Here is a 13,277-nt window from a genome sequence, read left to right as displayed (position 1 = left end):
AAATTATCATTCTCTTTATTCTATAATCACAATTTATTGCCAATACATTTAATATTTAAAAATCAAATTTAGATAATATTTTAATCTGTACTTTCTCTAGTCATGGTTTATGATTAACTATTATACACTGTGAGTAAAAATTTCAGAATTTTCCATAACACAGTGGATGATATGCCTAGTTTTAGAATATATAAATTTTTTTGTTTAAATGAAATATATATATACTGAAATATAAAATGAAACTGAATATAAAATGAAATATATATAAATTTGTTTAAATGTTAAATGTGACCAAAGAGATGACAATTAACTGATAAATTTCTGAAATAAAAAATACAAAATAAAAAAAATACTGATAAGTACTTGAAATAAATAAATGTTAAAGAAAGTGTTTTAAACATTTAGGGTTCCACAGGTCTATTTCTTGCTTGTCATTGTAGAATCTTCTGATTGTTCAACCCCACAAAAAAAACCAATTTATAACAGTCATAAGCTGTGACCCTCACATACAGAAAGCAATAACCTTCAGTTTTCAAGGAATTAAGAATTCCAAGTGATAGACTCAAAAGAGTAAAAAAGTAGATTTTTTCCAAAATCTAGAAATTTGCAAGATTTGCTAATCAAATCTAAAAGTCAAATACATATTTTTAAATATAAACTACATTGCTACTGTTTCAAAGAGGTGACATGAGGCACAATTGAAAATGGTAAAGCGATATTCAAAAGCAATAAACCACATCATGCAAGGCACACTAATGAATTTAATTAACACTAAGAAATCACTGAGCCGAATCATTTATGGAAGGGCAATAAAGAACTCTATTACTAATTAAAAGATTACTTTGTTCATGCAAAGAAAAAATATTCATAAACCTATTTATTTTAAATTAAAAAATAAATGATTTGAAACAACTTCCATTGCTTAAATAACCACTCTTCAGCATTAAATGGGCAAAGAGAAATTTTTTATGTTTGCCAATGAGAATATTTTTTGCGAAACTGTTCTCACGTTAAATGTAAATTTAAAATTTTAAGATGTTAGTGGCAATAATTGAAAATAAAAAAAGCATTATTAAAAAGATGAAAGAGGTTCTTAAAAATTTTGTAAAACTGAAATAAATGTCAAATAAGAAAGTAAATATAAACAAAAGGATAATTAATTTTGTATTTTAAACAGAAGTGTGCTTTGAAAAATATTAGAAATACAGATTTAACAGATTTGTGTACTAACATCTAAAATGTTTACTACTTTAAGTATTTGTTCAGTGAAGTCTGACTTCTTTATTTTTCTTCTTTTGTTTAAAATCAATTCCTTTTAACAACAATTTTATTATTTTATTTATTAAGATTATAAACAAAAATTTTTTTTAATTCTCTGAAACAATATATTATATTATAATAATGAATTAAACTGCACGGTACTGGATCAATTTTGTTAGTTGAATTCCAGGTTCGAGTCATTTCTTTATTTTTAATTGGTTAAAATGGAATATCAATGGTACTATTCTATGATTGGGCAACATCACAAGAAATATTTGATTCGTGTATATCCAGTCAATTTGAGAATCATCATTATTATCATTATCTGATTCAGAGTCTAAAAAATCTACTTCACTTTTGCCATCTATTTGTATGAAATTGCCAAACAAAATATGGAGTAGTTCATCACATAAAGTTTTTTAGACATAACTGCCTTTTTGTAGCAGCGGTTACACAGTGAAACCACTAAAAAAGTCAATAAAATACAAAGATTAATTGTAAAACATTAAACATTTTAAAATATAAACTATTATCTGATGTAAATAACATAAAATATACAAAATATACTGCAGTAATAACAAATAACACAATTACTCAGCAATGTAAACAAATGCAACATATCGCTCAAATTCAAAATGGCTACTAAAAAAAACATTAATATAATTATGTTAGAACGCTCAGTGAGGCATTTAAGAACTATAAAGGTGGTTTACAGCAAAGCTACTGCTCCATTTAGGAAATAATGTCAAATGCAAGTGGTTTCACAGTGTAGCCACCACCCAACATAATACCTAATTTTGGTGGGTTACAATACTTGCCCTCCCCTCAAATTTTTAAGTAACACCTAATAAAAGTAAGCATATTGACCCCTTGACCCATTCTTTCCCCCCATTCTTTCAGGGTGTTTAGAAAACCATGTTGCCAGGCTGTGTCGTATACCTTCCTTATATCACAGAAGATAGCAAACAAGGCGCTGCCAAAGAAGGAAAGGGTTTTGAATAGCTGCTTCCAACAACACTATATGGTCAATAGAAGATCTTCCTTGTCGGAAACCACACTGTTCTGGAGATAAAAGGCCATGTTTCTCTAAGTACCATGAAAGCCTGCGGTTCACCATTCTCTCAGTTACTTCGCATTAAATGCTTGTCAACGACATCGGGGTAGCGTGAGGTATGCTTTGTCTTTACCAGATTTAAGCACTGGTACAACAAAGGCTTCTGACCAGACCAGTGGGAAAACTTTCGTGGAAAATAAACCATTATAGATATGCATTAGGTGTTGTAGTGCCGAATTAGGAAGGTATGAGAGCATACTGAGACGAATGTTGTCAGGTCCAGGGAAGGTATCACATATGCATTTAACTTGCTGCTCAAATCACAGTCTAATGACAATACTTCCACCTGTAACTTGTACCTCTGAAATTCGTTAGTGTATGATGTGGTGAAAGACACCAAATGGAAACAATTGGCCAAGATCAAGCAGTTACCACTGCTGAAGAATATGAAAGTTCTCCATGAATGAGTCCGAGAATAGATTGTTTTAGTGATCCACAAATTGCACAGAGCTTCTTCCACATAGTAGATGTGGGAGTAGTGCGTGAGATCACATATATGCGTGAGTAGTGCGTGGGTGTTCACATATTTCATACATGACTTTCTCTGTGTCTAAGAATACCCGATGACACAATACCCTAGCCTTATGGTACAAATTAGGTATTCTTTGTAGGTCTGTGGTTAAATTTGTTTAGTGCCTGCCATCTTTCCCAAACAACATTTTGGTAGTCATCACTCCACCAAGGAATGGGAGGCCACCTACGGTTTCCAGATTTAGTGGAATATATTTATTAGCATTCTCAAGTACCAGGGATGTAAAAGAGGTAAATTGACTGAGGGTGTTTGCACCATCGTCATACTGTAATGGGGAGGCTTTATGGTAGTCGTTCCAATCTGCCTTTTCAATAATACACCTCTGTGGTCTTTTGATAACCTCGCGGTCGAAACCAAAACCAATAGTAATTGGCTTGTGGTCATTGCTGTAAAAGACATCACACACAGACCAATTAAGATGGGGAGTAAACTCTGTGAGCATAAGGAGAGGTTGCTGTTGGACAAAAGTACCTCGTTAAAGCCACTACTGGCTAGGAACGGAGGGGGGTGGTGTAGCAACCGGACATACTACGAGGTGGGATCTTCTCCCCTCGGGGGGGAATCGAGATGGACAAAAGTACCAGATGATAAGAACATGAATGTGTATGATCCATCATTCAGCAGATAGAGGTCTAAGTCTTGTCTCACTCTGTTTATCATATTTACTCGAGGGGAGCAGAAAGATGAGCTCCATGAAATATGGTGGGCATTAAAACTGACTATTAACAATGGCAATGGAACCTGTGAGAGGAGATTTGATATGCTCAGAGCATTGAACACAGTTCAGATACTCACAAGATACAGATTGTAGATATGTAATTTGAAAGGGACACAAATTTTTACAGCAACAGCAGGAATGAGGATAGTTAGTACCCTTGTAGCCGACGACACCTCATTCTGGATAAAAATAGCAATTCCACCATCTACAAGACAGTCATATCTCTCACAGAAATAGTCTCAGAGTGTTACTGTATCTTGTTTAGAAGGTGCATTTCCTGGAAATACATTATTAATGGTTCATGCGCGTACATCAATACTTATCATCAATGAGAGACTGAAGGCCTCTAACACTCCCCTGGATAATGCTCATATATAAAGGTAATAGACAAAACTACTAACAATTAGTCGCAGGTGATCTAACTTTTCTTTTTAAAATTTTTTATTTTAAAGATCTCCAATGCCCTGTGGTTGGGCACTTCCTCAACCATATTCTCCAGTATTCGAGGTGATTGAGGCAGAGATTTTGAAAGATGGGAAATCTCGGACAATATCCGTGAGGAGGTGGTTGTGTGGCCTCCCTTAACAGGGAGCTCATTAGATGGCTTAGCACCAGCTGTATTTACTGCTGCCTGTACAGGTAAAACTTATAATGGAATCTGTTCAGGAACTTTAAAAACTACCGACTTCTTCATTCATCTTCGTTAGCCCCAAAATAGTTGCAGTAGTAAGTAATTGATGCAACCCTGATCAGATAACAATTGAATTAAGTTTTTTCAGCTCATTGCAGGATCTGCATTGTTGGTTATCTGCATTTGCAGGGGCTTTACTTAATGTACCGAAGATGAAAGTGACATCTGGTCTAACCAAGTTACGAGAGTTCAGTATCTTCTTATATTTCCTTTGTGCGGCTGAAAAGATTTTACTCTGTACAGATTTTGAGAATGCCTTCTCTTCTTTAAAAATTGGGCAATCTTGGGAGCTGAATGTGTCCCCCACAGTTAGCACATCTTTCTTCTTCCTGGCAAGTTACAAGGGATTTTCTTCAAGATGCCCCAAAATATTACTTCATAAGAACTTAATTTGGTAGAGAATTAAAACACAGAGGGCATGGTTAATTTATTTTATTAACCAATGCCTCTTATATGTTCCTGCTGTACACATAATGTGTCATTGTGACCTTCTTTGGTACATTGAATGCAGAATATAGTTTTTGAACAAGATGTAGTATGGCTATACTTCTTGACATTGGAAACATCTTTGTGGGTTAGGGATGAAAGGTGGTAAGGTGGTAAACAGAACGGTAACCTTTATCTTCTCTGGATTTACTGGAAAATTAAATGTTAATATATGGAAAGATGTAGGTTCTTTCATTCTGCTCTGGTGTTTTGTTATTTGCTTGACCTCCACAACTTCCTGGGTACAAACCTCATCAGCTAAAAGCTACTCCCCAGATGGTATTTAGGGGTTTTGTGGCATACTGCACTTATGTTAAATATAATAGGCAAGCTCAATAAAGAAATAAGTACCTTATTTTTTATAAATAGAAGAGTTCTATGAAAAATTCTAAATATTTTTTTAAAATCCTGACAAATCTATACATTTATTTATATTTATTTATTATCTTAGGAAGAGTATCTTTTTAATAACCTAAGATTACATATTTTTATTAGGACTCTTGTTCAAATTTCAGGACATTTATAGCTCTGTAGACATTTATATTTTAACACAGCATTGATCTTTTGTTCAAACACACTGGAATAAATTTTTAATGAGCAGCACCAACTTACTATATCAAATGAACCAAATTATTTTTTTTATTAATTATTTTTACATCATACTGTTTGCTTAAAAACAGTAAAAAAAAAACCTGAAAATTTAAAACTAAATGCATTTCTCAGCTGTAAAACATTTAAAACAGAATTGTTTACAAAAGAAAAAACTAAAAGAAGTAAAAGATGTAATAAAGTATTAAGAAAAATGAAAATTCAGCAAGAAACAATTTTTTAGTTTTTTTTTTTACTTTATTTATATTTTTTTTTATTTTACTTATTAAAAGCATTTATGTCTAAAAAAAAAATTAATTAAACATTAGAAAGCTGCAGCCGCTTTTAGGTAAAACATTTATTGATTTACTGGAGAAATTATACTTACAGTGATTAAGCATGCATCAGGTTTTACTATCTTTTTGTGAAATAGCAAGGGAATTTCTGACAGAAATATTGGAATACAGTCTGAACGACCTTCTGCAACTCCTTTTCGAACATTTGCAGCCATAAAGAATGACAGTGACCTGAAGATACCTAGATAAAAGAATAAATAAATGTTACAATTAACAATAAACAGAAAAAATGCTAAAACAAATGAAAATTCTTCATAAACAGATTTCTACTTAATGTTTGTAATTTATTTTATGCACTAATTTATTCATCTAAACTGAAGAAATTATTGCACAAAATTCATAAGAATAACGAACAAGTCTAACAATGAACGGTATAACTGTTAACAATAAAAAAATTCTATATTTCATTCTTAATATAAACCAACTAATAATAAACAATCTTTGAATCCAAATGATCTTATTATAAAATTCCTGAACAGCTACCAGCCAAAAAGCTGTTAAACCAACAGAATAAAGAGCATTCTCATTCTACAGGTAAAGTAATTTAAAATGCTAAATTATAATCAATTCCGAAATATTCTTTAGTTTATAATGTAAAACAAAAAAAAACACATCAGTTCATATATATCAAACAAATAATATCCTGTTTTATAAAAATTTAAACATAGTTATAAAATATTTCAATTTTATAAAAAAATAATATTTTACAAATACTATACTTTTTCCCCATTTTAAATAGGCTCACTAATATTCTCTCTTCCTTGGTAAGTTACAAGGAATTTTCTTCTAGATGCCCCAAAATATTACTTCATAAGAACTTAATTTGGTAGAGAATTAAAACACAGAGGGCATGGTTAATTTATTTTAGTTAACCAATGCCTCTTATATGTTCCTGCTGTACACATAATGAAAGTGATATTCAACGAATGAACAGCTCATTATTGAATTCAATATGTATATGTGTGAACACTTTTTGTCTTGGATTTTGATTCCAGATTCAAACTAAGCATCGTTAGAGAATCACAAAAATGCATGAATGGCCGTCAGGGTCACCCAAAACAGCCACCAAATAAAAATTTTGGGATCTTTTTCAGAATTCTCCCCCCCTAAAAGCTTGCAAGTTTTTCAACTAGAGATAACTGAAAATTGTAAGAAATATTGATATTAACAATAACCAGGTTGGAGAAATAACCCAATAACCAAACTATTTATATATATTTATTTTATAAATATAATGTAACTTACAATACTCTCGCTTCGGTCGTTAACCTTACTAACAGTAATGTTTTGAATATTTAAATAATAAATTCAGTAATTATTGCTGCAATTATTTTTTTTTTGAAAATGTCATGCCTGACCGGAATTCGAACCCGAGACCTCCAGATGAAAGGCAGAGACGCTACCACTTGCGCCACGGAGGCCGGCAATTATTTATTATTTAAATAATCAAAACATGACTGTTAATTAGTCAAGGTTAGCGAGCAAAGCGAGCGTAGGTTAAGTTTGTTTGATTATATTTATAATTATATATATATAATTTATATATACTGTTACTACATATATGCCTAATTTAATATCGTAGGCCGAACACGGTATGGCAACTCAGATGCAAACTGGCGCACAGCAAACGGACGCGCTGATACAAGTATCACTACCGCCGCGCAGTTCTCCCACCACTCTCAGGCTCCAATAAAAGAGCGTTCACCACAAGAGTGAACGCAACTCATCGTCGACCACCACCTGGAGAAGATTGAAGAAGACAGAAGTTCTCTGGCTGGCTCAACGTAAGAGCTCCCGGCAGATGCCAACATCCCTGCCGGAGCATCCCTCGCCGGCCAGGCCTGCGAGGACGCGGACGCTACCTTCCCACTCCAACCGCAACTCGCCAGGCTTCAATCGCCCTGGCCGGCGGACTCGGCAGCAGTAGCCGGCCTAGCCTGGGATTGCCCCGGGAGAATCGCCTCGGCCGCGCCGGCGAAGGACGATCGATGCCGACCCGACACTGCGGGGCTCTGAGGGGCATCACTGCCTCCTCTACGTCTGTCCCCGATACGAGGTCGAACATTCACGAGCTGTTAGGGAACTTGAGATAATACATTCCTTTATGGATCTCCGTACCAACTGGATTATCCGCGAGATATGGTCTATAGTGGTTGGTTTTCTTCGCGCCCTTGCGGTGTGTAGCTCAGCAGAGGGAGTTTGATCGAGGTACTCGATCGTGGTAGGATCTCGGGTGGCTAGGGTTCCGGCTTAGGCACTGTATTGGTTAGAGGTAGGCGCACTGGCATCGTGTCACGGTTAATTGGTATTGTTTGTGATTAGATTTGGGGCTCCCGCTGGTGGGGGTGGCTGCGCTGCCGGGGTATGATAGCCCATAGGCGGCCACCACTGCCACGCTGTAATGGGGACCCAACTGCCGCTGAGGGAAAGCCCGGTCGGACTTCAATGGACGAGCCGCAACTCCCCGACTTCAGCGGAGACCAGCTTCCGGACCCAACAGCTCTTCTCAGAGCTAACGCAAATAACGGCCCTTTACAGGGCCACCACAAGGTTATGGATTACGAACCGTCAAAGCCGTTCCACAACAGCCCTTCTCTGGGCCACCCTAAGATTAGCAATTACAACGAGCTGTCGATGCCAATTCACGACAAAGACGGCCCTTTTCAGGGCCACCATAAGGTTAGTAAGTGCCACGTGCCGTCGAAGCCATTCAACGACAATATCTATAATTATAAGCGATAATGCTTATATTTTTAATAAGTAAAATATGTTAATATGGAGAATGTTTAAAATGACTGGTATATATGAGCATGTTAGTGTGTTATTTCTCCAACCGGGTTATTAATATTATTTTCTGCTATTTTGAAACATGCATATTCCCACCTAATTCTTATTGGATATTAAAAAAACATCGATTTTTGGCCATTGGTTAAAAAATTAAATATTTTTTTTGGGGGGAATTCCGAAATAGATCCAATTTTGTAATTATTACAATATACACAACGTTTTATTACAATGTATAAAATTTCATCAGCAAGAAAATACTATTTTAAATTCTTTGCTAGCATGGCTAGATGATTTTTAATGGTTACAAAAACAACTTTTAAATGTAAGATTTAACACATTCATCCACATTTGCAAACATTTACAGGTTTTTCTGCTCCATTTCAAATTTTCTACTAAAAGCATTAACTTTATTCACTCTTATCCAACATGTGTATTTGCTCCTTGGAGTTGAAGATTCAAGGTATTTAATTTCTCGAATATGTTAACCAAGTAACTCAATTCCATCTCAAATAAACTATCTCAAAACTTCTCAGCTTCTAGTCGGTTTTCCTCTTCTAGAAAAATGTAAATTTCATCTCTTAATTCATAAACACATTGCAAAAATTTCACATATGATAACCATCTTGCCTTGCAATAAAACAGTAATGCTGAATGTACTGCACCCATGTCTTTACAAAGTGCATAAAAGATTTTTGATTTTAGGGGTCTCACTTTTATATAATTTACTACGGGGTTACAACCACTGATAGCACAATATTCAGACCAGGACTCATTTCTTTGGAAACCATAACTTCTCAGTGGATCATGCAATATGTCCAGGTATACTGTAGAGATATTTGTTTCACACATCCTTGTATATACTGGAATCTTTCAGACATTGAATGGGAACCATCAGTACATATTCCGATGCAATTTTTCCACTCTATGTTTGGCCTCATTTATGAAATCATTTAAGACTGCAAATAATGCGAGTCCTGTTGCTTTGAGTTCTACTGGTTTGCAGAAAAGTAATTGTTCTACTGCTGACATACAAATCTGAACATAGGGAATGAAAAGAGCATCTTTATTGCTATCTGTTGCCTCATCAAGCTGAATTGAAAACAATTTGTCATACAACTTCCTGAAAAGTTGATGCTGTATGTCTTTGGCTATATCACCAATTCAACTGGGCAACAGTATCATTTGATAGAAGTACGGACTGCAATTGTTTGGCAAAATTATCTCCAAACATAGTTTCTACAATCTCAATTGCAGCTGGCAAAATAAGCTCTTCACTAATGGTGTGAGCAACCGTTTCTGGCTATTTTATATTAAATGCATAAAGCTTTTTCATTCACAAATTATTTTTAAAAATGATGTTTGCTTTTCATATGATTTTAATTTTAATCCGATGAATTCTTGGGGTTTGTTAACATACTCACTATGAAATGTTTCCAAATGTTGTTTACGTTTATTGGTGTTTGTTTATTGGCGATTGGTGTTGCCAAATATCAATAAATTTACTTATTCTTGGTAATTTGTAAGGTTTGTAATTAACATTGTATGTAGCTTTAGTATCAAAATACATTATTATTATAATTATTATTATTGTATGAGAAGGGGGACATGATGAAAATTATGACTGAAAATTGGGTAGAAAATACTGACAGGTTGAGAAACATCATACAGTATAAAATTATTATTAGAAAGAAACATCTTTTATTTAGTGTAAGTTTTTTAGCTAATCAATTTCACATCGTACTGAGGCACATCTCATTTCAATACACAATACATAATATTTATGAAATAAAATATTTTCTATAGACAGTAAACAGGAAATATGCAACGACACATCTTTCTTCAAGAAGTAGAAAATTATTTCACAATGTTATATTTAAATTTCAATAATGATGTATCCTTTTAGTTAAAACTGTAATACTGAGATAATTTTCCCCTAACGCAGTAAAACATCTGTTAACAGAAATAAAGAAGGGAAGGTGGTTTTAAATAATCAAAATTTCAGATAAAAATTGAGATTGTTTTTTTTAAATTTAAGCATTTAATTGAGGGGAATGCACAATATTATAAAATTTTTTAATAAGAATTAAAACTGTTTTCATATCATCCTTTAACCTGATATATGATTTTTTTCTTGAATAAAATATCATTTTTTTTCCTGCTATCACATTTTTGTTGGGCAATATTTCACAATCGCTTCACTAGGAGAACATGAGAAGAGTTAGATTCTTCGGATCGTTTGACAAAACGTAATGCCACCCAATAATATTAATAAAAACACACACACTTCATACAGTTTAGTACATAAAACTGTCAATAAAAACTTACCTCTAAGGTACTGAAAATCTCATTAGCGGTGTCATGGTTGCTGCTGGTCTCCGCTAATGTCTTCATTGTTTGCAATATGCAGCATTGTGTTGTTCTGTGGTTGGGACAGTACCATATCAACCCTGATCATTAAAATTTCATTTCATTTCACCCCTGTTGAGCCAATCACTTACTTCAACTTGGTTGATTTATCCACATCCTGGTGTTTTTTCATTAACTCCTGAAGATTTTTATTTTTTTCACTCTTCATTTTTGTGTTTTTAAGCACTCTATCACTCCCTGGTCTAAAGGCTGGATCAAACTTGTTGCATTTGATGGTATCAACTTAACAATTATGTCTTAGTGATTACTGCTCAGATACTGAGGATGTCTTAGTTGGTGCATTATCAATGAATAAAATGGCCTTTCTAGAAAGGGTTTTTGACTTTAAGACTCAACACTGGGAAGAAATTCATTGTTGAACCACTCTGAACAAGTTAGTGGATATCAAGGACGTTTTTGGTTTCGGTAGTAGACAAAAAGACTTTCTGCATAGCTTTCAAATTCCCGGGGTTTCAAGATTTTCCTACACACAAAGCAGCAGATAATCAATTCCTGCAAAACAAAACTGTCACTCTTTGTTCCTCTAGTGTCCAGGAGCACTCTTTTTGTCCTTGAAGCAAGTGGTTTTTTGGGTAACATTTTTAAATTTAGCCGTTTCATCTACAATATAGATTTGATCTTTTCATATCCTGAGAAAAAACGTCCATTTCTATTTTAAAATTGCCCACAGCATCAACATTGGCAGATAAACTTTCTCCACAGACACATTCACCTGACATATTCTGTACTTATTTTTACATTTTTAGAGCAATTCAGCAATGGTGTTTTAAATCCTGCACCTGTTTAATTCAATATTTTGGATAAAAACCTTTTCCTAAATAATTAGGCCTGTTACTGCCATTCCCTTTCCATTTGTTGTGTGAATCATAATACACAGCCTCATTCACTTTCTTGTTTTGGCATATCTTCATTTTCTCTTGTTTGGTATTATACATGAATACTCTTCAAATTTATTTTTCATCTTTACCCAATCAGAAACAATAGAAACCCCAACACCAAAATCGACTGCCACAGCCTACAAAACCTTACTATTTCTAATTCTTCTAACTGCCTCCAATTTTTCTTCAATTGTTATTATGACCCATTGCGCTTTGTTAATTTGATGCACAAATTATTAAACTCAATCAATTCAAGGTATCACAAAAGCAACCACATAGCATAGACAGTTACTAAGTAGATGATATGAACTACTATACCCTAAGGGTCTAAGACAGTGATGAGCAAAGTATGGCCCACGAGCCAGATGTGGTCCCCAGACTGGTCTAATCTGGCCTGTGACACAGTTCTGATTGGCCACCTACACACACACTTTACTGTGTTCTGATCAGTTCTCTTAACTAAACCACATAAATGTATTTCATGTCATACATCACATCTGTATTGTATCACATCGCATTCTTTCTGTGTCTGTATTTCGCACACAGGGTAACGGCAGCGGTAGATCAGAGAACAGACCAAGACCGTTCACAACAGTAGTTCTCGACAGACTGACTCGTATTATCCCTACCACCCCAGTCAGACATACACCCGACAATACACCCTCACACATAATCAGAAACCACAGACAATCAGACATTCAGCTGCACACACATAAAAATACATTCATCACATCACACTACATAAGTCACACCACAGAAACATTTCACAACAATCATCACTCCAATATCTCACACCACACACGCAACACCTCAATCACATCGGATCAGTCACATCCAATCACATCAAATAACACACCATGTGCACATCAGACCCTTACAACCCAGGTCGCCATCAGATGTGTGAACAGAGTGCCCACTATCTCATTGCACCCAGGCAACCTCCACACGTACGGAAAACCCCCTAGGTGCTCAGTTGGGGGCCTGTCCACCTTCACACCCTCCCAAAAACCCCTTCTTCTTCTACCCCTGTGGAAATCCTCCCAAATATACAGTTTCTCCATGATCATCCTAGCAAACCTTGATATAGCCATCCAATTTTCCATGCTTTCCATCATGATCTACTGCAGTTCTTCCAGGAGGAACATTTCCCTTCTTTCTATGGTATCTAATATTTCCCTCTTCGCATCCTCAAATCGGGAGGCAGCAAAAGATGTAATATGCTGTCTCTTCCTTGTCTTCACACACTGGTCACAAGTGGAGTGATCGAACCCAAACCTAAAAAGGTATTCTCTAAACCTGCTATGGTCTGTTATAAACTGTGTGAAGTAGTAATCTAGTCTCTCACCAACCCCTCAGGTCCCCAGTTATGTGGTATGTCCAGTGGCCCCTCTCACTAGCGTCCCGTCGCATCTGCCATTCTCTCCTCATTTCTTCCATAAT

The 13,277-nt window shown here is 35.1% G+C and overlaps 1 protein-coding gene across 1 annotated transcript in view; it reads right to left on the bottom strand.

Moving 5' to 3' along the window:
* The window catches only part of LOC142334352 (succinyl-CoA:acetate/propanoyl-CoA:succinate CoA transferase), a 110,715-nt gene that overhangs the window by 35,921 nt on the left and 61,517 nt on the right, over window positions 1-13,277 (bottom strand). The window contains exon 3 of the mRNA XM_075382328.1: window positions 5,778-5,926. Within this exon, the coding sequence (XP_075238443.1) occupies window positions 5,778-5,926 (149 nt within the window). The remainder of the gene's footprint in view (window positions 1-5,777; window positions 5,927-13,277) is intronic.

This window comes from Lycorma delicatula, chromosome 1 (assembly GCF_047948215.1).
Source record: "Lycorma delicatula isolate Av1 chromosome 1, ASM4794821v1, whole genome shotgun sequence".
NCBI lineage: Eukaryota > Metazoa > Arthropoda > Insecta > Hemiptera > Fulgoridae > Lycorma > Lycorma delicatula.
The sequence above is the reverse complement of the archived record's forward strand: the minus strand, read 5'-3'. Positions and strand labels throughout refer to the sequence as shown.